Source organism: Poecilia latipinna, unplaced genomic scaffold, assembly GCF_001443285.1.
Source record: "Poecilia latipinna isolate Pla-1442-1.1 unplaced genomic scaffold, P_latipinna-1.0 Scaffold344, whole genome shotgun sequence".
In the NCBI taxonomy this organism is placed as follows: domain Eukaryota; kingdom Metazoa; phylum Chordata; class Actinopteri; order Cyprinodontiformes; family Poeciliidae; genus Poecilia; species Poecilia latipinna.
Window position 1 is genome coordinate 259,632 of NW_015112960.1, and position 23,717 is coordinate 283,348.

The 23,717-nt window shown below is 39.5% G+C and overlaps 2 protein-coding genes across 2 annotated transcripts; both read right to left on the reverse strand.

Moving 5' to 3' along the window:
* Positions 1–272: 272 nt before the first annotated feature.
* gcnt3 (glucosaminyl (N-acetyl) transferase 3, mucin type) lies at positions 273–2,152 on the reverse strand. Its single transcript, XM_015035682.1, has one exon. The coding sequence runs from the start codon at positions 2,003–2,005 to the stop codon at positions 710–712; it is 1,296 nt and encodes a 431-aa protein (XP_014891168.1). The 5' UTR covers positions 2,006–2,152; the 3' UTR covers positions 273–709.
* A 99-nt stretch (positions 2,153–2,251) lies between these two features.
* Positions 2,252–21,056, reverse strand: LOC106949440 (proprotein convertase subtilisin/kexin type 5). Its single transcript, XM_015035674.1, has 16 exons — positions 20,420–21,056; positions 17,789–17,992; positions 17,648–17,716; positions 17,459–17,498; positions 13,705–13,850; positions 12,177–12,371; positions 9,482–9,568; positions 9,174–9,372; positions 8,868–9,091; positions 8,543–8,785; positions 7,645–7,890; positions 5,686–5,881; positions 5,099–5,304; positions 4,824–4,924; positions 3,557–3,728; positions 2,252–3,439 (listed from the first exon to the last, which is right to left on the reverse strand). Exons 1-16 carry the CDS (start codon positions 20,823–20,825, stop codon positions 3,069–3,071), a joined length of 3,105 nt encoding a protein of 1,034 aa, XP_014891160.1. The 5' UTR covers positions 20,826–21,056; the 3' UTR covers positions 2,252–3,068.
* Positions 21,057–23,717: the final 2,661 nt, after the last annotated feature.

The following is a 23,717-nucleotide window of genomic DNA, read 5'->3' on the forward strand; positions in this document are numbered from 1 at the left end:
CAACATGCTGTCCAAGCCCCGATTATGATTAATGTATAAAGTAAGACGACAATGGAGAGGTTACCGTCTTGTGCCCAGGTTGCATGCTAGAATGACCAAATGTCAGCTTATTAAATCAGCTGTACAAACTGTATTAAAGGTGATTTTGTAGTTCATGTAGGACTTCAATCTAACGGAAGAAAAAAAAAAGTAAACTGTATTCATACATAGTTGTGGAATTCCAAAAATGTTTACCACTTTGGAGATTATTGTAGTTATTGCCACAAATGAAATCCACAAAATGTGCAGATTTGATTGAAATTCAAGATTTGGAACATTGCATAAGAAACTGAATACCATTCTGACACAATAAGTAAAGTTTAAAAAAAAAATGTACACCTGTGCTCTGCTAGTAAGCTAGCAGCAGTAAGCAATTGCATTTTATTTGCCTAATTCCTACAAGACAAATTTGCACATCAAACGCATTACAGATAACATTACAACTGTAATAAAATGTGTTTAACAGCCAGTAATAAAAATTTTAAAAAATAACACACTTTATTTTTGACATTTCACTGATGATACCGACCTTGTATGTTTACTCGGGGTCATCACCCTGTGAGAATCTTAAACCAGCTAATACCAATCGGATGTTCTATTGCAATAAGGTACGAAGCTTCTCAAACTTCACCTGCTCTGTTTGAAAAGAAAACTATATACATTTTAGATTCTACAAGAGGTTTGGATATTGCAGAGAACGCAGGGGGTCATGACCCGAAGCTTTGAAACGCAGAACTGACTCCAAACACCTGATGGAAATGTCATCGACTTCTGGGTCAAACTTATTTGCAAAGAGGTGCTGCTGTCTCAGGAGCCACAGGAGGTCGCCGGCGCCATACACACACACGGCTCTCCTGTAGGTCCCCGTACACGGATAGTACGGAGCTCCTTTTTTCACGTCTCCTGTTAAATAAGACCACTTGACGACTCGGGCGAGAGCCAGCATGTCTGACGTGTCATATTTGCCGTTTGGGGGCACTGATCCAGGAACCGAGGACATCCTCTGCAGGGTGGCCCACATGTGTTCGTCTGGACTGTATGTGTCTTTTTCCCATTCCATGAATTTCTGAACCTCTCTGTTCTGCATCACGTATTTCACAAAGGCCCTAGAGACCACAAAGTAGGCGTTTCCTGAGAACATTGGGCTACTGATGGGCGGCGGGCTTTTTCTCACGTCTGTTCTGATGACGCCGTTGGTGACATTGTGGTGGTACTGCCAGCGACCTTTCTTGGAGACACTGGTGACTTCAGTTTCCATGCTGTTCCTCCCATTGAGGACTTTCAGAGCCATCACCATCTCCCTATTGGTTTTGATGGGAAAGTCTGTCCCACAGGTATTCAAAAGGTATTTCCACCGAACTTCAGAGTGCAGCAGATCTTTCATGCAGTTCAGATCTGCCTGCACTCTGGACCATGAAGCATACACGACACTTTCTAATTTACTGGCTACAAAAACATTGGGAAAGCAGGAAACTACTTCTTTCACAGCCCTGTGAAAAGACGGGGAAGACTTCTGGTCAATATGGACGCAGTAGATGTTCTGCGGAGCATAAATAGATCGTAGGAGTCGTTCAAACATCTCTATCTTCTCGTGGATCACCATGGAGTATGCAATAGGAAAATTTAGCTCCTCCTCACTTAAAGGCACTGTAACGAAGCCTCTGTTCTCAATGTAAGCTGCACAATCCTTTGTTGCATTAATGTAGAAATCCTCAGAAAGAGTTGTTTTCTTACTCCTGGATGCTAGAAGCTCTTCTACTTCAGCCTTGGTGCCCTCTACATCTCCAGTGATGATAGCTAAACAGCCAGGCAGGTCAGCGGAAAACTGCTCCGGGATATGAAATTGAGAGGGCGAACTTCTGTCAATGGCGGTTTCCCAAAAAACAAAGGAAAGGAACAAACAAGCCAGGCTGAGAAAGGTGATCCACAAAAAAGTCCACCTTTTCTGGAGCTTTCTGTAAGTCATCTCTTTGCTCAGAGGCGACAGGGCAGGTGATCTCTCATCAATGCAGTTTACAGTTTGAAGGAGATTCTGTGGTACTTTATCATCCCTTTGTGGAGGTGTGTCCGATAAGATCTGAAAGGGCGGATTGACTAACGCTGCATCCTTGTCGATGATTAAATATTATCACATTGCTTACGTGAATGTAGAATTTCTAAGGAAGTTAATGTGTATTTTGTGTAGTTGTCTAAGGAGTGTCGGAACAATTAAAGCTAAATTATACAAATTTATTCTGGAACATTCAGTTTCCCAGATACTCCTTTTTTTAATGTTAATTATAAAAAGAAACAATACATTTAATCAAATATGAAGGTAGTTTTTCAGTCACTGCTCACATGTCTTACTAACAGTGTGCATTATATAGATACAGGCACTTTGTAGGATCTCACAACTAAAACACAAAGAAAAAGAATACAATCGCTACAGTTCTGGCCAGATTTCCACATGCAATCTTCAAGGACAAAATGTTTTATTAATTTTAATGTTGCATTTAAATAATTGCTCTTCCAGAGTGGAATTATTCTACAACATAAAATTTCTGTGATTAAAAAAAAAAAAAAAAATTAGAACATGTACAAGTTTGGATTTATTTGGGATTTTTGCCTTATGTACACAGTGCAGAAACATTTACATGCACACACACTAAATTTTCTTTAAATGACCCTCAGCAGGTTGGACTGTTACCAAACCTTTTTTACACCATTACCAAGCTTCTGGCACAGACTACAACAAGCATCATGACAGTATATGCAAATATTTGTGGGAATGTAAGAGATTATCTGCAGTGTAGAGAAATTCCATCACAAATTCAAACTTGTGCATGCAGCTCTTGTTTTAAAAATTATTTCAACTTTAAACAAAAATCATGTTCAAATAATCATTAAAAGCCTCAAATTAACACAATGATTACATGTAAACATCTGTAAATACATCTCCATGTCTTTCTAAACATAAACTAAACTACTCTTTTAAACCAAACTTTACAGTTACAATCAGTCAGCGACCGTACGCCGTGGCATGGACGCATCTAAGACTGATTTCCGATGACATCTTGGTCTGCGTCTGTGTCCTGCTCAAGGATGAAGCTGTAGCGTCTATAAACCGATCCGCCTCGGCTGGTGTAAACCACATCTACCTCGTCGCCGCTGTCGGGCTCGGGCACGCCGTGTGGCATGTTGATGCCGCCGCTCCCACTCAGTCTCTCATAGCTTTGGCTCCAGCAAAGCCTCCTCCTGGCATGTGCCTTGACCAAGGCGAAGACCGCCAGGGCCAGACCGGCTGCCAGCAGCAGGGCAACGGGCAGAGCAGCTGAGGTGTGCTTCAAAGCCCGCGAGGACATATTTGCGTCCAACTCCTTGTGATCTCCAGTCCTGGACAGAGGAGCCTCCACACAAAGAGCTAGGGAAGAGAAAAAAAAAAGATAACACTTATACTGTTTTTTTTTGTTTTGTTTTGTTTTTTTTCCCCCCCACATCAAAACAATCCTGAAATGCTTTGGCTGGCTGGCATGTTTACCTGAGCGAGTGTCACAAACACAGCAGTTGGTGTGATTCCCTGCAGCCTGACAGCAGCGGGAGCAACGGTTCTCTACAGCATGGAGGGCGAAGTCTGCGTGACAGGTCAGACAGTGGTCAGGTCTGGGGCCGACGCAGTGCCTGCAGGAGCCGTCGCAAAGCTCACAGGTTTCCTACCAAACAGCAGCACCCGTCATTGCACAGCACATGATACACAGAGCAACACACTGAAAGGAGAGCAGAGTGGCTCAATAACTACTAGTCACTTCTTTCGTTACCCTTAAACATTTCCATCTTTTGTCATATAAATGCCAAAAACCTTTTGGGGTTTGATCAAAACCCTTCCAGTTTAACTGTGTATGTTTTAGATTTTGATCCAGCTGGAAAAGGAAAGTCTTTCCCCAGTCGTAAGTGTTTACAGTCTCTTAAATGATTTCCTCCAGGAATGCTGTGTGCATTAGAGCGCCATCTATCTTCTTATCAACTCTGACCAGCTTCCCTGTCCCAAAAAGCCACAAAGAAGAGAAGCATCCCCACAGCATGATGCTGCCACTGTGACATTTTAGAGCAGGGGATGGTTTATGTTTCGGACACACAAAAAATCTCCCATGCAGGCCAGAAATACTTGTTGGCCTCGTCACATAAGAGCACCTTCATGCACATGACATGTATAACTTACACACCTTATAACTTCTTTTCTTCGATAATAACTTAGTGCTTCATATTTTTCCATAAAGAACATATTTATAGAAGGCACGACTAAAAGTTGAGCTGTCAGCAGAGTCGGCTTCAGCTGTGGATCTCGGCTGCTTCTTTGGTGATTTTCAGAACTCAAGATTCTTTTTCATAACCAAACTCTGTTGTTCCAGAGTTGATCTTCAGGGTGATGCTTACAAACCTTCACAGAATATCTGTATTTATATTAACATTTAACTACATATGAAAAAAAAAAAAAAAGCAAAACAATATGTTGTTTCCTTTCATAATTATTCACTACTTTGTCTTGGTTTATCACATTAAATGCCAATAAAATAAAATGACGACCGTGGTTGTAAGCTGATAAATAACAATACTTTTGCAAGAAACTGTAGATTTACTTTACAGTAATGTTATTTATTTATTTATTTTTTAATCCTACAGATTCATGCTTGTAATTTTGTCTCTCCCACCAACCAAAATTTGAACAAGACAGCTTTTCCTGTTCAGGAAGAAACGTAATATTAAGCAGCCTTACAGAGCACTTCTGAACATTGTAAAGGTGAGCTCACCATTTCTGAAAAGTACTGCCCCTCTTCACAGCGTGGGTAGCAGACACTGTCCTTCAGAGTGCTACCCCAGTCGCACGTCAGGCAGCCTTGAGGCGAGGAGTCTGAAATCACGTGTACACTGTATAACTAATCTGAAAATCTTATGCAAATGGAGGAAAATTTCCTTACACACATTGACATATTATAAAGACAAACTCGATTCGACAATACGGCTTATTGTTCACTCGAACGGGAACAAAAGAAAAAAAAAATGCTACAGCTGGAAATGTCTGTACCTGTGCAGGTCTGACAGCTGGTATGGCACTGTTTGCAGAGGTCATTGACCTGATAGAAGCGGTGCGGGCAGCGTTCGACGCACAGCTTGGTGCCTTGCAGCTCCAGGAGGGGAGGGAGACAGGCCCGGCAGGACTCCGGCCCCGGCCCTGTGCACAACTCGCAGGACGGGTCACATTTTTGGCAGCGAGAGCCCTGTTTGTAATACCTGAAGAAACACATAAATGATAAATGGATAATTTGATTTAAAAAAAAAATACAAAAAAAAAAAAACACTATTCATCAAAAAGTAATTAGATACGTGTCAGATTATATGTGCAACAGAGAATCAGATGAATTAGGATCGATTTGGCTCCATATGTAGGAGTCCATCGGACACCCAGGGCTGCCAGCATGTAGCTTACCACCATCAGTGTGAAGCGCTCTCAAGTCCTCTAGTCTGGATAAAGTGCTATACAAGTACAAGCCACTCAGTCAAATTACATTCTAAGAATCTGACTTCAAAATCAGACACAAGCTGCGATATTTGGATCACAGCCTTTCAGTGCAGACTGAAAAAAAACAATCAGGTTGAGCTTCAGTTTTGTACCCGGTGGGGCAGTGGAGGACGCAGAGCTGGAAGAGCCGCAGGTATCCCACAGAGCAGGTCAGGCAGTCTCGAGGCGACGCCCCAGTGCAGCTGGAGCAAACATGGTCACAAGGCAAACAGAATCCCAGTTCCTGCCCGTCAGCTTCCTGCCTTGTGGAGTACGTAGCAGCAGGGCATTCATCCACACAGCTGCTGTCTGGAGGAGAAAATAAAGAACGGTGAATACCAGCTCATATGGAATCATTTCCATATGTTCTCTGCTACTGTTCTCTTGACCCGTTCTCAGCTCTCAGCTTCATTGTGTAATTTAAAAACAGGATTCAGCATCAATTGCTCATCTTTCCAACCCTTTAAAATACTGAAAAATATATTGTTCTTATCCTCGGCTCCGATAGAAATTTAGAAGAAAAAAAATGTCAATAAAAATAAATAAAACTGTACAGTAGATACACAGTGGTGTACAAAAGTTATCACATTTGTACACCACTGCTCTCCCACTAATCTGAGACCAACTCTCCCTCTCCTGATTTCCTCCCAACCTCATTTCTCCATCCTGATGGTCTAGCCAAATTCATTTCTAATAAACTCATTGGAAGGTATTTTCCTTTCATAAATTATGTTCTTGGGCCGTGTCTCCACAGTGTTTCCCTTGGTTAGTAGTCAGGAAGAATCTGTCTACACACTTTGTCCTTCCACTCAATTTTTTATTTATATTGTTGGATACAGCACACTGTGACCACAGGGCTTCTTTGGTAATTACTGTACTTGACAACTGCCAAGTCAGCAATCTTCCCCGTGATTCTCCCAGACCTAGAATAATATTTCTGCATTAAAAATCCTTCATTTTATGTAATTTGATTTTTATTTTTTTTCACAGTTCTGAATTTATAATGAGGAATCATGTATGGTTAAAAAAATAAAACATTACAAAACCAAGTCATCTTTCAAAGTTAAGTAGAAGAAAACTTTCAGTATAACAGCATGTTGTTATTAAGCCAAATGCAGAACCTGAGTGTGAAAAAGTTAAACATACCCTTGCAGCTATTGTAGACCTATCAAATGTAAACAGAAGCGAAATTCTTCAGAAATAGCAAGCATGTCGTTTCAAAGAATTTGCTGTGTAAAGAACTTGTTCATTTGACAAGTGTTATAGGCTGAGTTGGTTGGTTGGATCCTGAACCAACCAACCAACCTTTATTTAATGTTCAGTTGAGGTCTTGTGGTTTTCCACAAGACTTCAACTGAACATTAAATAAGGACATCCTCCCAAGACGGCAGCAACGTTGGAGCTGAAGATTTGTATCTGGTTTCTACGTAAGCGTATTGTTGTCATGGAAGAAAAATTTTTTTTTGAAGACCGTCACATTGTAACGTGACAATTTTAAAGCACAAATGTTATAATACATTGTGCAAACGTGACAATTATCTTGAATAAACTTGATAATAATATTGTATAAATGTAATATTTTCATCCAGATGGTGTCTTTTCAGTGCTTTTATCCCAGAGTCAAGAGCAGTATAATGAGTCATTTACAAGTCTTGCTCAAGTTTTACTTCATTCTTGGTTTAAAACATGGAGAGATGCTGATACTGCTGCACATTGTGGATGAAATTATTGTTAGTATGCAAACTCTGAGAAGGATCTGTCATGCCAGCTGGCACCACCAGGCCCTCTGACCACCAGCAAGGCAAGGTGGGCGAAAAAGGACACAACAACAGAGCGGGGTTCAAACCAGCAACCTGCTGATTGCAGGGCAAACCCCTACCACCATTACCACCATTACCCCAAGTACCATAACTCAAAATTAATCAGAACCCTACAAACCCATTAGATTACCATCTGGACTATTGGAACAATATTTATCTCAGTGTATCTAAATGTAGTAACCTCAACTGACTTGAAGTAATCAGTTACTTCTCATTCCTTAGAGAATCTCAGCATTGGTGGGAAACACTCACTATGAAGGTATCTGGGGACGGCACAGGTCAGACATTCATCACTGCCGGGGCCCTGGCAGGAGTAACAGTGCTTGTGGCAGCCCATGCAAGTGAACTGGTTGTCGTGGAGGTACGTTCTCGTCGGGCACGTCTCGTCTCCTGTGACGCCGCACAGTAAGGTGCCGGGATCCAGAACCAGTCCCCTCTCGCAATGGGTGCACTGGTTTGGGTCTGGACCACTGCAGCTCATACACGTCTGGTGGCACTCTGCAGATACGCAGCCGAGTTAGTGTGCACTGGTGAAATATCATCACTGCTTTTACATAAGAAAGAGGAAGTGAAGACCTTTGTGGCTTAACTGTAAGAGCTTATTGTTATATGACCTTCTATAAGCTACAATCTATTTCTTACTGGTATTACAGTTACTTTTGGTATTTGATTAGGGAAAAAATGTTTAATCAAAAAGAACATGCTAGGAATTGTGGACTGGATAAGAAGTATTTTTTCTGCTTAAACAAGTTGTAGAAAAAGTCCATCTGAGTAATCCTGTCTTTTCTCTCTCCTCTTATTTTGTAATATACGATACAACATAATATTGGAATGTTGTCAAATATAGTAGTTATTCTAAAAAGTCATACATGATGTGTGAAAAAAAAAATACATTTTTCAGAGTTAAATTTGTAAAAATTTAAACCGAGTAATGCATTTGTTTTATCCCCTGGATAATTTATCAACCACCTTTCTCTGCAGTGATAGTTTTTCAAATGTTCCCTGTTACTTTTAGCAAATTAGCTCTAGTCAGTCAGATGGGATGGAGACTGAAAGAGAAAATCAATTTTCATGTCTTGCTTTAGATTCTGAATCAGATTTTAGTTTGAACCACTATCACCAGATCATGAAACTGAGTTTGGAAGCTTACCCTGGCACTCCTCAGCTGACGTCTCATAGTAGGTACCCTCAGGGCAGTCTTTGAGACATGAACCTTTATAGAGCTTGGGACTGAAGGTTGAGCAGGTCTCACAGTCGTCCGGCAGCGGTCCAGAACAGCTGCCACAGGTAGGGTGGCACTGAGTGCACAGGCCCTCCTCCATGTCCTCGTAATAACCCATGGGACAGCTGGCCTTGCACACACCGTTTAGCATCAAGTAGAGGAACGTGCATTCTGTGAGATGGAGACGAGGTGAAAATCAGAACTGCACAAGATTTCGCTTTGGCAATAACCTAGAGCAGATCTGATAACTCACTGAAACAGGTTCTGTCATCGGAGCAGACATCACAGTGGGGAGGACAGCGTCTGCAGGTGCCGTCGTCTGCTGGGTACGCCCGCAGTGAACAGTTCAGTCTGCATGTGCCGCTCTCCAGGTAGTGGCCATCAGGGCAGGAGAGACACTGAGACTTTTTCTCATCGCAAGTCAGGCAGGAGCTATCACAGGCCTCACATGAACCGTCCGGAGTCTCAAACAAACCCCTGAATGTAAAGAAAGGTAGACATTTGACAGCACATGTAGAGGAAGCAACAGCTCATCTGTACTATTCAACATACTGCTTACTCTGGGCAATTTGACCAACACCGGCCTTGGTGCAGGAAGAATGTGTTGCTGCCTTTTGGGCAGCTGATGCAATTATCACTGGTGTCCACGCAGTCCTCGCAGTTTGGCGAGCAGTCTTCGCACAGCCGGGTGGCAGGGTTCGCATAAGAGCCTGACGGACACTGTTCTACACAAGAACTCTCCAGGTCCAAGAAATACCCTGACAAATTACACAAACGTAAACATGAAGTGTAAAAATGTGCACGTTTGCAGCGTTCCAATCATGTTCCAACCCACAGTCAGTGGTAGTGAACAGTTAATATTCGCACCTTGGAAACAGGAGGAACAATCCAGCGCCTGTGGGCCGAAGCAGGTTTTACAGGATGGGTCGCACGAGTGGCAACCACCAAATTTCCCTGAAAATTAAACACATGTAAAAGAAAGAAAAAAAAAGTGCCAAACGTTTGAGTTTTTCCGACCAGTAGAGGGCAGCATAGCCTGCTAAAAACGGAGCGTGTTTTCCGAGCACAACTGATGAGAAAGTGCATGAGACCCACAACAAATGATGTGCTGAAGAATAAGAAATGCATCAAATTCATGAATATTTGCAGGAAACCTTTTCCTGAAACACACGACATCTAACAGTGGTACCTCTGGCTCTTACATGCTTTTGTTTCTCCCTCTGTGTATTTTGTTATTTTACCTGTAGCATTTGTATGGCATTTGCATAGATATACTTGTGTGTTATGGTGCATTAATTTGCCCCCTTGTTCTCTGTATTTTATATATAAATATATCAATCCCCCCAAAAAAAGGATCAAATGATATTTTGACGTAAGGAGAAAAAAAGGCAATAATTCTTGAACAACAATTAATTAAAGTTAAATCAAATTCCATATTTTGCTTGCAAAACAGACGCTGACTGGAGATGGTTTTACAACTTAATTGGAGTCTAGTTTCACCCAGACAGAATCAATGGACACATTTATGATGGCACACACCGTTTGGAGACCTTTTGAAAGGTCTTCTGTTTGTGTTGAAAGCAAAGATTTTGGGAAAGAAAGGAGAACATTTTCCACAGGATTCAGAGTAATAAAAGCACAGTGGAAAGGTCTGGAGCAGACTTCCCAGAGGTGTCTAATTGGTGATGAAGGGCCTCGGCCTGACAGGTTTCACAAGAACCTTTGCAGAAAAGCAATTATCACTGTAGCTCGGGTCTAATCAGGCTTTTATAATGCGCACAGAAGCCATTCCTCATGAAAAGGCACATGACGTCCTGCTGGCAGTAATAGGGCTGCAAAACCATGAGAGGCAAAGTCATCTGAACTGATTGAACAAAGACTAAACTGTCTGTGCTAACATTTGAATCGAACAACATTTTAAGCAGCATCACATTTAGAGCTTCTTGTTAAATTACAAATTCTTCTCAAAGTTTTCATATTTAGCTGCATTATAACCACAAGCTTTGATGTGTTTTTTTTTTTTTTTTCTGATATTTTATATGATGGACAAACATAAAAGTAGTATGCAATTGTGCAGTAAATTGTAAGAAATAAAAATCGGAAAAGAGTGGTTACCATTTCGATGATGAAGTGGCTTCAGAAGTCCTCTAATTTGGAAACAGAGTTTACCTTTATGGAGTTTAATTTCAGTATGAACTTTAATGCCAACCGAAGGACAAAGAAATTTGTTTTTACTCACAGATCAATCAAGAATATAAGATGTTATCTTTGTGATCTACGCTCGGTTTTGTGCTGACGTGCTAACTGGCTGTTCTGTTACTTTGCTCGCTCAGCCTCACTTTATTACTGGGAATCCCGTACAGATCGCTGGCATATAAAGTTACCCAATTCGAAAATGTCAAGCACTTGCTGTTATTCAATATAAATAAGAATAAAGATCCACTGTAGATTAAAATGTCATTTACAGAGCTGGTTCCCATCCAACAAATGACAAATGCAGGCTACAACGAGTGCGCAAGAATTTAGACAGTTAGCTAAAAGAACTGTGCAATACATTTTTAAACTGATGCAATGTTCTGGCTGTAATATATTGATGTTTATGAACGCAATAGACACTTGTATTTTTATTGTTGGCATGAAGGGTTATCTGCTGTTTTGGCTTTCCCTTATTTCCAAGCCGGGAGGAAAATCTGGGAAGGTTGCATAACACTTGAAACTACAGTAGCGTTCACCTTCCAGGAAACCACTTCGAAGTTTGTGGCAAGACGTGAAAATTGTTATTCATAGACATTCTTCATCCAGTCTGACTGGATGTATCTGAGATGTCAGCAGACCTTTACATATCCTGTGTGTTGCCCAGCCCATGTGTAACCTCTTCCATCAGCGGTGCCGTATCTTCCAGCCCGAGGCTGAGGCGGGGACACTTCTGACTTTATTCAGAAAATAGAATGCTGGTAGAATATGTCAAAATACTAAAAACTCCAGCTGGACATTTGTACCTCTTAATTTAAAATGGCTAAAGATTAGGAATTGTTTACCAACACATTAAATGAAAATAGAAAAAGAGTACAAACTGTACATGAAAAGACATTTCAATTAGAAATTTGAGCACATGCACCAGTCAGTAATTTAGTTAATCATATTCTACACACGCTGATTTCCTTTGAAAGTCAAGATTTGGCTGTGTTAGATATTTGTCATTAGTTATGTCAAAGGCTATTTTTTGATAATTAATGAAACTCTTTTGCAATCGTCAACACAAAGAAACGTACCAATAGGGCACACTGGTTGGTACAAGGTCAGAGCTAAAACTGATAAACTATTGACCTTGTGTTCTCTCCTTGTTTCACAAACTCTCCTGATTTACAACACGGATGGTCCTGATTTATTTTTTAGCAGCAATGAGCGGAATGTGATGGTGAAGCACCTTGATTACTGCATCCTTCTAATGCTACTTAACAACCCTCATCATCAAATCTGGACTCAAGCCTTTTTTTTTTTCCTTCAGCAAGTCAGCTTACTTTCATCATTAGCCAAATTAAATTAAGTTTTTTCTACTTACCATCAAAATACTGGCCAAGTGGGCAGTTAACCTGGGGACACTGTCCGTGCAGAGGCAGATTCCCACTCAGACAGAGGTCACAGTCTGTGGAATGAGGCCCATGACAGGTCTGGCATGAGCTGTGGCAAAGCTGACAGCGCCACCCACTGGAGTCACTGAAGGTTTGCGATGGACACTGTTTTATGCACTCCTCTCCTGAAACAGCAAAGGATAAAGTGACTTTATTGCAATAATAAAGTTCCTAAGCTAACTAAAGATAAATAGTGCCTATGATACGATATATGAACACTTTGAAACTCAACTGCTTAAATATAAATAATGTCAGTCATGTAGAAATTTGAGCAAGTATTTGCTACCTTTGGAGTTTTTCTGTTTGTTACTTTTTTGTCCCTTATTTAGACGTCGCCAAGCAATTTTTTTTTCAGACAAAAATGAACACAGTAAGTAATTAAGGTAGTTTTTAATTATTAAGAAATCTAAAAAAAATTCTAAATCAACCTAAACAACAAAAACAGCAGTGTCCTTCCCAGCAGGGCTGTTCCTTCAGTTTTTTTTCTTGTTAGAAACTTTTATTTTTCCATTTTGCGCTTGCTATGCTATCTTGCAGATAAATTTGACTGGCTCCCAACAAGCTTAACAAGCATAACAAAAAAACATTTCAATAAATCATGTCTTTAATAATGATTGAAAAACAGATAACATATTATGGTTTAATAACAGATTAAAATGTATGATTTAAAATATTATGATTCCTTTTTTTTTTTTCCCCTCATCTTTGCTCCAGCTTTCTGAGGCCCCTCTGGTTCCCTCTGGTGGTCCCTGAGGGAGTTGTGGCCCTCACTTTGAAAAACACTGATCTAAAACATTTAGCTGTGATAGTACGGAGCTCCGTAGTGATACTAAGCAAAACAGAAGAAATCTGTAAGAGTGTCACTAGTTTTTCACAGTACTGTAGTTCCTCTTAGAAAAAAGAAAAAGCAACAATTTAAATTTCTTATTTGCTTCTTCAGAGTTGCTTTCTCTCCAAATTCCACCGGACATACAACCACAACCGCCATCTTAAGGCTGAACCTTGTGGTTACACATAACAAAATGATATATTCCAAATTATATATTCCAAAGGACACCCAGTTGTCCAATTGAACAAAGTGACAGAACACTTGCTCATCTTTATTAATATTAAACCTTTTTTTTTTCCTCCTCGTTCTTTCTGCAATCAGTCTCAAAGCTTATTGCTGATAGAGAACAGCGCAATGCTAATTCATTCTTTGCATAAACCATACATTTGCATATCTTTTTTTCCCCCAGATTTGCTGACACTCACCTGATTTGCAAACCAAATGAAGACTCAGGAGTGCCATTATTTGTTTATAATAAGGATAAATGCTCAGAGACACAAACTAAACCAAGCTTTTTTTTCAATAATAAGAACTGTCAGGATCTGTCAATTGCACTTCACTTTCATTGTTTTTAAAATAAAGGAGTGGATGAAATATATATATATATATATGTGTTTTTGCAGTTGTACCATTCAGGAAGTAACCCGGCTGGCAGGCGAGACAGCGGGTGTTGGTGCTGCAGTCCTCACATGGCGCTGGACAGGACAGACAGACTCCACCGACGTGGTCCTCGTAGGTGCTCTGAGGGCAGTGTCTGCGGCATTTCTGTCTGAAACTGTAAGGAATGGTTCACTCAAATACCACTAAAATGCCATTCCCAATATTCATTTGCATCCAATAGATTAAAAATCCATAATAATTAGAAAATTAATTGTCTCGCTCCAAGTATTCGTAATTGGTTAATGACCGTTTGACTTTTAGCTGTCATGCTTTTTAAACAAGATAAAGTTTCTTCTTCCTTTTTTTTTTTTTTTTTTTTGCATTGGGGAAAGTGCAGGAAAAAAAAAAAAAAAAAAAGCAGGCCATGGAAAACAGCTGCTGTTTTCAAAGTGTTGAAGGTGACTGGTGTTGCAAGCGGCTACTGCACACTCAAATTTGAGACTAGATGAATTGGAAACCAGGGACCTGAACATGCCCTGTGTCAGTTCATGGCACACCTGCAGCTGCATTGTTGACTTCAATGCTCTGCTCCTTCAAAAGCTTTATTCACTCAAACAATAGTATGACAGCTTAGAAAGAGGAGCTTTTTTTTTCTTGAACAGAAAGTAAAAATGGTTTCTCATTCTGTTTTCTCAGAGCTTTAATCTTGTTTATTACGTTGCGATTTTAAGCTTAAAAATTGCAACGTAAATTTGCAATTTTTAAGCAAATTTAAATGAAACTTAGAAATATTTGCAAATAATTTAAAACTGGCTACAGCTAAGCATGGGCTGGTTTAAAAATGTAAATCAAGTCAATCCAATAGTTTGAAGTCCTTTTACTGGGATGTCATTGAACTTAGGGGAGTGCCTTATGTTTTCTTCAGCTATGAAGTAGAGAATAAGTCAGAACACCCCTCCCCCATCCGTCACTACACAGTCACAGTCTGGCTCTGGCAGAACAAAAGCTGTTACACTTTGGCCTTGCTTACAAAAAATTACAAATGTGATGGCTTGGGAATTATTTCCAGACACACACAAAAAAAAAAACATTGGTAGTCTTGTGGAAACTAAAGGTGCAACACCCATCTGTTTTATAGAAATAGGGTTAGGTAGTACAATTCAAAATGTCAGAACAATTACAAGTTTACAATGTGTTTATCTGTAAAAATGCAAAAGGCGAGAAAGTATCATACTTTCTGAATTCAGACGATCCTTTTGATATTTTTTCTTTTTTTTTTTTTTTTGCGTACGTGGAAGGATCATTATAACTGTTGCTCTTCTATGTTAAGTAAAACTAATTAGCTCATATGCAGCCCATGCCTAAAAAGCTGCATATGAGCTGGGGAATAATTACCCCCCAGCTTTTGTAACAGAACCCCCTCTTGCTGCCTGTTTTGACAAGTTCCTCCACGACAGAATATGACTACTGACAGTCCAAGCTGCACTTCCAACTGCGTTGCTGTGGGTTCGGTGATAAGATGTGGTAGCTGTTTGAGGAAGAACAGCTGGAGACGCCACACCACATCCATCAGCTCACTCACAATAGCTGCAGATGGAGACCAAGGGTCTGTCTCAAAGCTAGGAGATGATGCTCTGCTTGAGAATCTGTGGGATGTTTAAGAAGCCCTCTCTGCAAATATTAGCCTATGCATTCCAGGAGAGCACATTAGCACATTAGGTCTTTTACCGCATGATTTTGTTGCTAACTGGTGAAACTAGACTGTAGCCTGTGCATATTTTTTTTTAAATAAAATTCCCAAAATGAGTGGTTTAAGCTATATTCCGAACAGAGAACAGCAATTTTCCAGTTTAGCTGCACTTTGTTGGCGCCTTAGGGAGAAAGATAAATGCCAACAAATACCAAGCATCCATCATGCTGAGATTTTGTCCAACAGCAAGTGTTTTATTCAACAGTGACACAGGCCCCAGGGATTCATAGTTACACCAAAACTGTCCATCTTCAAAACCTTTAACATTTTTACTTTGCGGCTGAAAGCAGAAACTCAAATATCGCCAGCTCTTATAGCACCGGGAACTGTTGCAGTCCATCCCAGAGAGGTAGCTTTTTCACTTTATGATTGACTCATAGTTTATTGGGTTTCTTTTATTGGTTTGTGCTACTCGTGGTAGATGCAATAATAACTGTGGCTACAGGAATTGCTGAGATGCTCTGTCATTTTACATTTTTAAAGTCATTAGTCTGACTCAGATACATGCACTGAGGAAGACTGAGTATCCCTGCAAACCTCTGAAAGGAGGTAAGTGGAGAGTTTCGCTTAAGACATAATCTCCTGTCATTCACAGAGGAAGTTGGTAAAGTCTGGTATTCATGTATTTGTTTCTCTGTGTTCCACTCCTCTTCTTCATAACATGCTCTGTTAGGTCTCTTCTAAGCTCAAACTGAGTTTCAGGTAACGGCTTGTGACTGAAAATGGAAGGTAACCTGACTCACATCATACCAGGAGGCCTAAACTCGGGGGAGAAGTACACAATTGGCGTTCTGTTCAAGCTCTTAAACCAGTTTTTCTCATTGGGTCTAAGTGATAAGTTGCTGTAAACAGAAATCCAGGTAAAATGTTCCTGTGATATAAAGAAGGCAACTCAACTGAAATGTTCAGAAAATGGTATGGAATGTTACCATTTACAGAGGCTAAGATTTGTATTTATTTTTTAAACAAAACAGTAAGATTTAAGAGTAAAAAAAGTTGTTGGGTTTGGATCCAGTCAGCTCAGTTAGCTGCTCAGAGGAATTTACGAGTTTGCACATTCTCCTCATGCATGCATAGGTTCTCTCTGGTTACTTCAGTTTCCTTCAATTGTGGAAAAACACACATATTAGGACAACTGTCCACTGTAAGCTACTGCTAGATGTATTTGTGTGCATTCATAATTGTTTTCCAGCACTGGTTGCACTGAGCAAGACTGACCACCTGCCCAGAATGTCCCCAGCCTCTCACCCACTGACTGCCCTCTTGTGATCCTGCCTGTCTTCAGTGGTCACTGTTGGGGTGAACCCTAGACATGTCACTAGTCCAACACAAAGCAACACGGAGACACACAGGACAAACAATCACAGATGCACACACTCACTCCCTCCTAGGAAAAATTCAGTGAGAGCAATTAAGTTGCCATGCATAGTTTTTGACAGTTGGAGGAAGAGTACTGACAGAGAACCTCTGTTTGTGGAGAACATGCAAATACCTCAGACAAGGATTCAAATCCAAAAAAAAAACATCTAGAAGGGAGAAAAAAAAAAATCTTGCCACGAGAGTAATTTCCATATTTATGGAAATAAAAAAAAAAAAAAAAAAAAAGATCTGGATTCAACACAAAGTACGCATGTTCCACTCACACTTTTTCAAACATTAAGCTGCAAAAAAAAAAAATAATAATTCACACACAATTTTCCTTTCATGCCCAGCTTTTGTGTTGATCCGCAATCACAAATTCTATTAAAATACATTAACGTCTGCAGTTGTCACAAAAAAAAAAAAAAAAAAAAAAAAAAAATTGAAAAAGACCAAGGAGCGTGATTACTTTTACAAGACACAGTGCACAAGACAAAAGAGTTTGAGAATTGCAATAATTCTTTTTTCATGATTAAAAGAAAAGCTCTGGGTATAAACTGGTGCAGCATTTCTGTTACAGGTTGTAATGTGTCTGACTTTTCTAACAGCAAACATGCGAGCGATGAAAATTCTACTTATTGAATGAAAACGCTGAAGGAAGATAAAAGACTCACAGAAAGTAACCTTGAACGCAGCTGCTGCAAATCTCAGGGTCTTCTCAGTACAAAGGAGAAAAGGGGATTAATTAGAATTCAGGAGAAGAGGCAAACGGCACTTTCCACCAAAATCATCACCTCTCGTGCAAGAATGCTTTTTACATGAGGGCTAAGAGAATGGGGCTCAAACAATGAAAGTCTGTTTACCTGTAGAACATGTTTTGCAGGCCATTGCACATTTGATGCACTCTCCTGTATCGGGGTCCAGCATCTGTCCTGAAACACACAAAACCAGCAACAATAAAGGTCTTTCTATCAAGGCACACTGACTCCGCTTCACCTTTTTACCTGTGCCACACAGCGCTGGTTGGCAGACCCCATTCTGAAGTTTGTTGTGTTCCCGGCATTTGGCGCACAAATTGCCATCTGTGCAGAGTTCACAATTGGCTATGCAGGGCAGGCAGACATAGTGACCCCTGTCAGGGTAAAATCCCCTGGGGCAGTGCGTCCGACAGCGACCTTGGTGCAGGAAACGCTCCTGTCCGTCTTCATCTGTGGAGGAAGAGGGAGACACTCAGCCTACAGCCTTGAAGCCGATATTGTGTTATTATTGCTATTAAAGATGCACAAATCATTATGTTTCTGACAATAAATGAGGGCATAAATGCAATTCAAGGTATAAAAGAAAGATGACACAGCACAGCTGCTGCAGAGATGTTCAGTATTTGTCACCGAAACAGATGGAAAGGCTCACCGAGCGAATCAGTTCGAATGATTAAGAACCAGGACGCTCAGGGAATCAATCAGATGAGTAATAAAAGGGGATAACAGCGGCAGGCAATGACTGCATCTCAAACGTATTGACCACAGCTAACAGATCGCTGCAGAGAGACTGATTGGTGATGCTTCAAATGAGAGTAATCAGGCTCAGAGCCTCATCCGGAGGCTTGTTATTGTTACAGTGGGGAAAATAAGTATTTTTGCACACTAATAATTTTATTTCAGTCAATATATTTTTTACGGTCCTATTGACATAAAATTCGCCACAGATGGCGGCACTCCTAATAATAAACCCAGAGATCGGAACCAAAACAGAAAATGTCCAATAAATCAAGTTTTGTGTTGTAGAATGGACAGGTAAAAGGAATAAGTATTGAACATGTGATGAAAAGAAGCCACAAGAAGGTATGGAACACCAATAAATAGCTAAGATCTGTCAGTAAATCTAACTTCTTATCAGTTCAAATTCACATTAGCTGCTTTAATCATGACGGACTATGAAAAGTATCCTCTTTACGTCACAAGTGCATGGCATGATGGGTAAAACCAAAGAGCTCTTTTTAGTCCTTCTCAACCTCATTGTTGCAAAATATAGTAGATGTATTGTTATAAACATGTTGTGTTCCCAAATATCTGGATGCTCTATTGAGAACCTAATCAATGAAGGGAAAAAACCCCAAAAAAAAACAAACGGTTTCCTTTTAAACCACTCATGACCAAGTGTTGTTGTTTTTTTTTGTTGTTTTTTTTTATAAGATGTTAGACTGCAGAATCAACCAACACCCAAAGGCAATGCAAAGAACTCCAGGAAGATTTGAAATTAGCAGGCACTGTTTGATCATGAAAACAATAAGTAATGCCTTCAGCTGCCCCGGCCGTTAAGCAAAGAAAAAATCCCTTAAAGCCTTTTTGAAATTTGCTGCAGACAACTTGGATAAATAGTGAAATGCTGGCAGAATCTGAGCCAAAGTATGTCATTAGATGTCACTGCACACCAGGAACAATGGCACCCCACATCACCCTTAAACCCCCGTACCAGCAGATAAATCTGGAGGTGGGACCATTTATCTACGTAGTACTGGTAGACTTAAGTATTTAATAAGGGGATGGAACAGTTTATTTCTTTAACAAGCCAATGATTCCAAACACAGAGCCAATAAAACTGAAAAGAAAATAACGCTCCAAACATTGACCCTTTCAGCCTCTGAACATAAATTGTATGGGAAGAGCTGAACGTTGATGTGCATGGAGAAGGCCGTCCAACAGTTTCTGAGGAGGAGCTGATGAAAATCTCGCCTGCACAATGCATCCGACAGACTACTCAGCTAAGGCAGGAGGTATCAAAAAAAAAAAAAAAAAAGGTTTTCTCGTGAAGCACTGAATAATTTAAATTTAAATTTTTGTTCAGTAGTTATTTCTTGTGAAAATTGCTTGTGGGTTGTGTGACTGACATCTGGAGTGAATTTCACATCAGTAGCTTCTTCAGAAATATATTTATCAAGAGAAGTCCTGATGTGTTTAATGCTAATTTTTCACACTACATTGGGCCTGTGGCAGCACCTGTGTCAGCCATATTTTTTTATTTTTTTTCATTCTCACTGTTTTCCTCATTAAAGACATGCTTTTAATAGACAGCCACAACATTGTATATTTCCCTCTTTGATTAACAAAGGCTCCATTATGAGATGATCAAATTACATTCTGAAAAGTAGACAGTGAAATGATCGCACCTACATTTTTTTTTTTTTTTTTGCCCCTCAGGTAGAAACATCAGCAACTTTTATGGTTTTTCTTTAAATGTTTAACAAGAGGGAAGGATAGACCATGTTCCTTCAACACAAAGGACTTTAAAGCACTCAGCTTTGTTAACCATTAAATAGTGCCCCTTTGAAAAAAAAAAAAAAGAAAGAAAAATAACTAGGATTGTTGAACTTGGGTGGCATTTAGAGGACAAGAGACACAACAACGAACAAAAACTAGAGGGGGGGGGGGAAACAATGGAAAGTCTACATTTCTTGATATATTGCGACTTCAAATAATGAGATCTTTATATAGGGTAAAGGTGACCCACATAGAAAAGTGGCTCTGGGGGAACTTAACAAGTTTAACCCTCATCTTTCATTTGACAAAGCTATCAATTTAACGCTGATTCCCAGTTCGGGTAATTTAAGAAAAGAAAAAAAAAAATCGCTCACTCACAAACTCCACAGGTAGTGCAGTCAAACAGCTCGTGTCCGTCGCACTCGGAGCAGGTGGGATGACACAGGACGCACTGGTTTTTAAGCAGAAACTGGCCGCTCGGACAGGACGACGAGGGTTTACATCCAATAAATCCAACGCACAAAAAGAAGAAGAGGAAGAGGAAGATGAGCGCGGAGATGGAGCTCATGGCTGTGCTCGAGTACTTCGAGTGAAAGTGGGGGAAAGCGGCGAAGAGGGAGGTCTGAGAGAGACGCAATGTCCGCGCTGCAGGTGCGCTGGCTGTCTGATGGATGTGTGCGTGTGTGTGTGCGTGTGTGTGTGCTGCTACACAGAAATAACTTGCTGGACCAGTTGATAAGTGACGCATCAGGAGAATGAGAAGTGACCGTAGTGAGCATTTCATCAATGATCCCGAGAGAACGTCAATTTTAGAGCAAAGGACCTGTTTTAGAAACACGAGTCTTAAATTGCGCAGAGTTTCAGTAACGTGCACTTAATGTGACATCAGTAATGTCATATTTTACATCAGAAAAAAAAAGATCATCTGAGTTAATACAACAATCAGTTTGCCAGCAGTTAGTTCATTTAAGTATGTCAGTTGAGGAGGAAAAACTATTCAAAACAATCTTTCCCTGTGTGAAAAAGTGTTCTACCATCCTACCACCCTTTCAAACATCAAACACGCGCGCGCGCGCGCGCACACACACACACACACACACACACACACACACACACACACACAATTCTCCCACCCTGACACACATACACCTCCATTTGTTAAATAAGGCATTGACTGTGATTAACCACAGCTACGCCTGCCTTACCAGCCCTTACAGACACGAAATAGGCTAAAAGATTTTGTTAATAAACTGTTGTAATATCTTCTTCTGAAAATATTTAGAATGTTGAAAGATATATTGAAATATCTTTCAATATACAGCTGAAAGACTGGATATTTAGTCTTTCAGTTGTATATTGAAAGACTATTTTGCATCTAGTAACTAGGAGAATCAACTTTTGAACTGTGAGCAATCAAACTAAAGTAATGACTAATAAGCAATCAGATACAAAGATGAAATCCATCTTAAGGAGTTGAGTTGAAGAATAAATGTTCAGGTTTGCTGATAAAGATTTAATCTTATTTCTCACATTTTTTTTTTCTGGAACAGTAAAATAAGCAAGAACTTAATTTATGCAACAAAAAAAAAAAAAAAATCCAGTCTTAGAAAATTAGAAAATTAAAAAATTTGGAAGAATTCATGAAAGGGGTCTCAACATAGGAAGGTGTGGAGCTTAACCAGAAAACATTATTAAATGACAGGTCATGGGAGTACCTCCATTTTGGGTCAAATGTTGTTTACTTTCTCAAAACCAGCTCAGGCTTCTGCTCTAGGTCGCTTGTCCTTGTTTGAAGAAAAAATATCGTCAACAGTGACTCACCCTGGTGGTGTCTGCCCGGGTGATTTACTCTGATGCTGGATCGCTGTTCCAGTCTTGAAATTTAGAAATGTCAGCATCCCAGAAAATCTATCCTGCTGAAAGATTCAAAACATTCGAGTGAACAAAAAAAACAGCAGAACCAAGTTTTAAATAAATGGATCCAACTTGTTGTAGACGCAATTGTTAGCTGGCGTCTCTCACACTGATTCACTGACTCGTCTCTCGAAGTACACACGGTTTAAACTTTTTGCTACATCTATATCCGTTAACCGCTAGGAAAAATTGATTCCACCATTTTTCTGAAGAGCATTTGTTTACTTTCGCATGGAGGTAGAGTGTTCCAAAGACAAGCATGTCTTTCTTTTCATATGCAGAAGTCAAGGACTCAGAGTGATGTGAAATATTCTTACTATGGGAAAAGGACAAGGTTACATTCTGATGAGATTTTTACTTGTAGGCACACAACAGTTTAAGAGAATTCACCTTTTACAAACTATTTGTCATACCTTCTTTGTACTCATTTTGGACTATCTCAAGAGCATAAGGTAGAATCAAAAAATAAATGAGTTTAATCTGAAATAACCTGAAGGTGTTTTTGAAAAGCTTTAGTCAGTTAAGTGAAGTGTTTACAGATTCAATAGATTGAATGATGAGGCATTTTAATCAGACTTTTTGAAAATAACAACATTTAAGCAGATAGTAAGAATACTTTCATTCAGCCCACATTCCTTTATTTATTTGGTCTGGTATTATATTTTAATCTTTTAAGAAATGTTAGCTATAAAATGAAAAGCATCAAAATGAACTAACATAAAAACTTGCAAACATCAATCTGTGTGTAATTAATCTATATAATGTGTGTCATTCTGAAACGAGTTATAGAGCCATTTCTAAGGCTTTGGGAGTAAAGCACAGTGATGCCTACTGTCCACAAATGTGATTATATTGGGAATAAACCTTCACAGGGGTGGCCACCCTACCAGAATTACCCACTAACTCAACCAGGAGTCACAAAATAAACCAGAATAACATCAAAGGTATTGCAACACTGAGATCAGATTTCCTGATTCAACAATAAGAACAATTTTTTGTTTGTTTTATTTTGTTTGATGATTTAGGACATTTGAGTATCTGAGAAAAAAATTAAAAACAGAAAAAAAATAAAGGGAAAATAATAACCAATGTTGTCCTCTTTCAAACCAGTTTTGATGTGTTTTTGTGTTAACTGTCCTGTTGAAACGCCCTCTTGTGACAAAGTTTCAACTGTCTGTTGTGTGAATTGAAGTAACTGAAATATGGACTGTTTCTTCATTACACAACATTATGATGCTGACCTTTTGATAGTTAGGTGGCTGCAAATTTCAGTCAAAGTTGTAGTTACAGGTTTTTTACACAATTAGTAACAAAGACAAAGGAGTTGGAAATGTTGATGAAGCTTCACCACTAAGACAGAAATTGAGGACAAAATAAAGCAGGATCAAACGGAAACGCATGTGAGTCTGGATTTGTGTCCCTTACTTGTAGAAACAGATTTTTTTCATATGCAGTCATTGAAGCCTTTTTGCTTACTGCTATGAATAATGTTTTGCTGTCACAATAAAAAAAAAATGTTGGGTCTAAAGAGCAGAGACAAAGATAAACATGAGCATATAAAACTATATCAGGAACAAGATACATTTTTTATTACACTAAATAGTATTTTTATTTTAAAAAAATGGACTTTATAGATAAGATGCATGAATGAAATGTGTGGCCATCTTTAATTATTTTGTGGGTTTTTTTAATAGTATTAATATTAATGCTTGTAGTTGTTTTTTTTTTTTTTTTTTTTTTTTTTTTTTTTTTTTTTTTTTTT

Coding starts and splice junctions, on each gene's coding strand:
- gcnt3 (XM_015035682.1), bottom strand. CDS start 2,005: ATGACTTACAGAAAGCTCCAGAAAAGGTGGACTTTTTTGTGGATCACC.
- LOC106949440 (XM_015035674.1), bottom strand. CDS start 20,825: ATGAAATGCTCACTACGGTCACTTCTCATTCTCCTGATGCGTCACTTA. Junction 17,993..20,419: donor CTGCACTACCTGTGGAGTTT/GTGAGTGAGCGA, acceptor CTTCCTCCACAG/ATGAAGACGGACAGGAGCGT. Junction 5,882..7,644: donor CGTCCCCAGATACCTTCATA/GTGAGTGTTTCC, acceptor TTTCTCCTCCAG/ACAGCAGCTGTGTGGATGAA.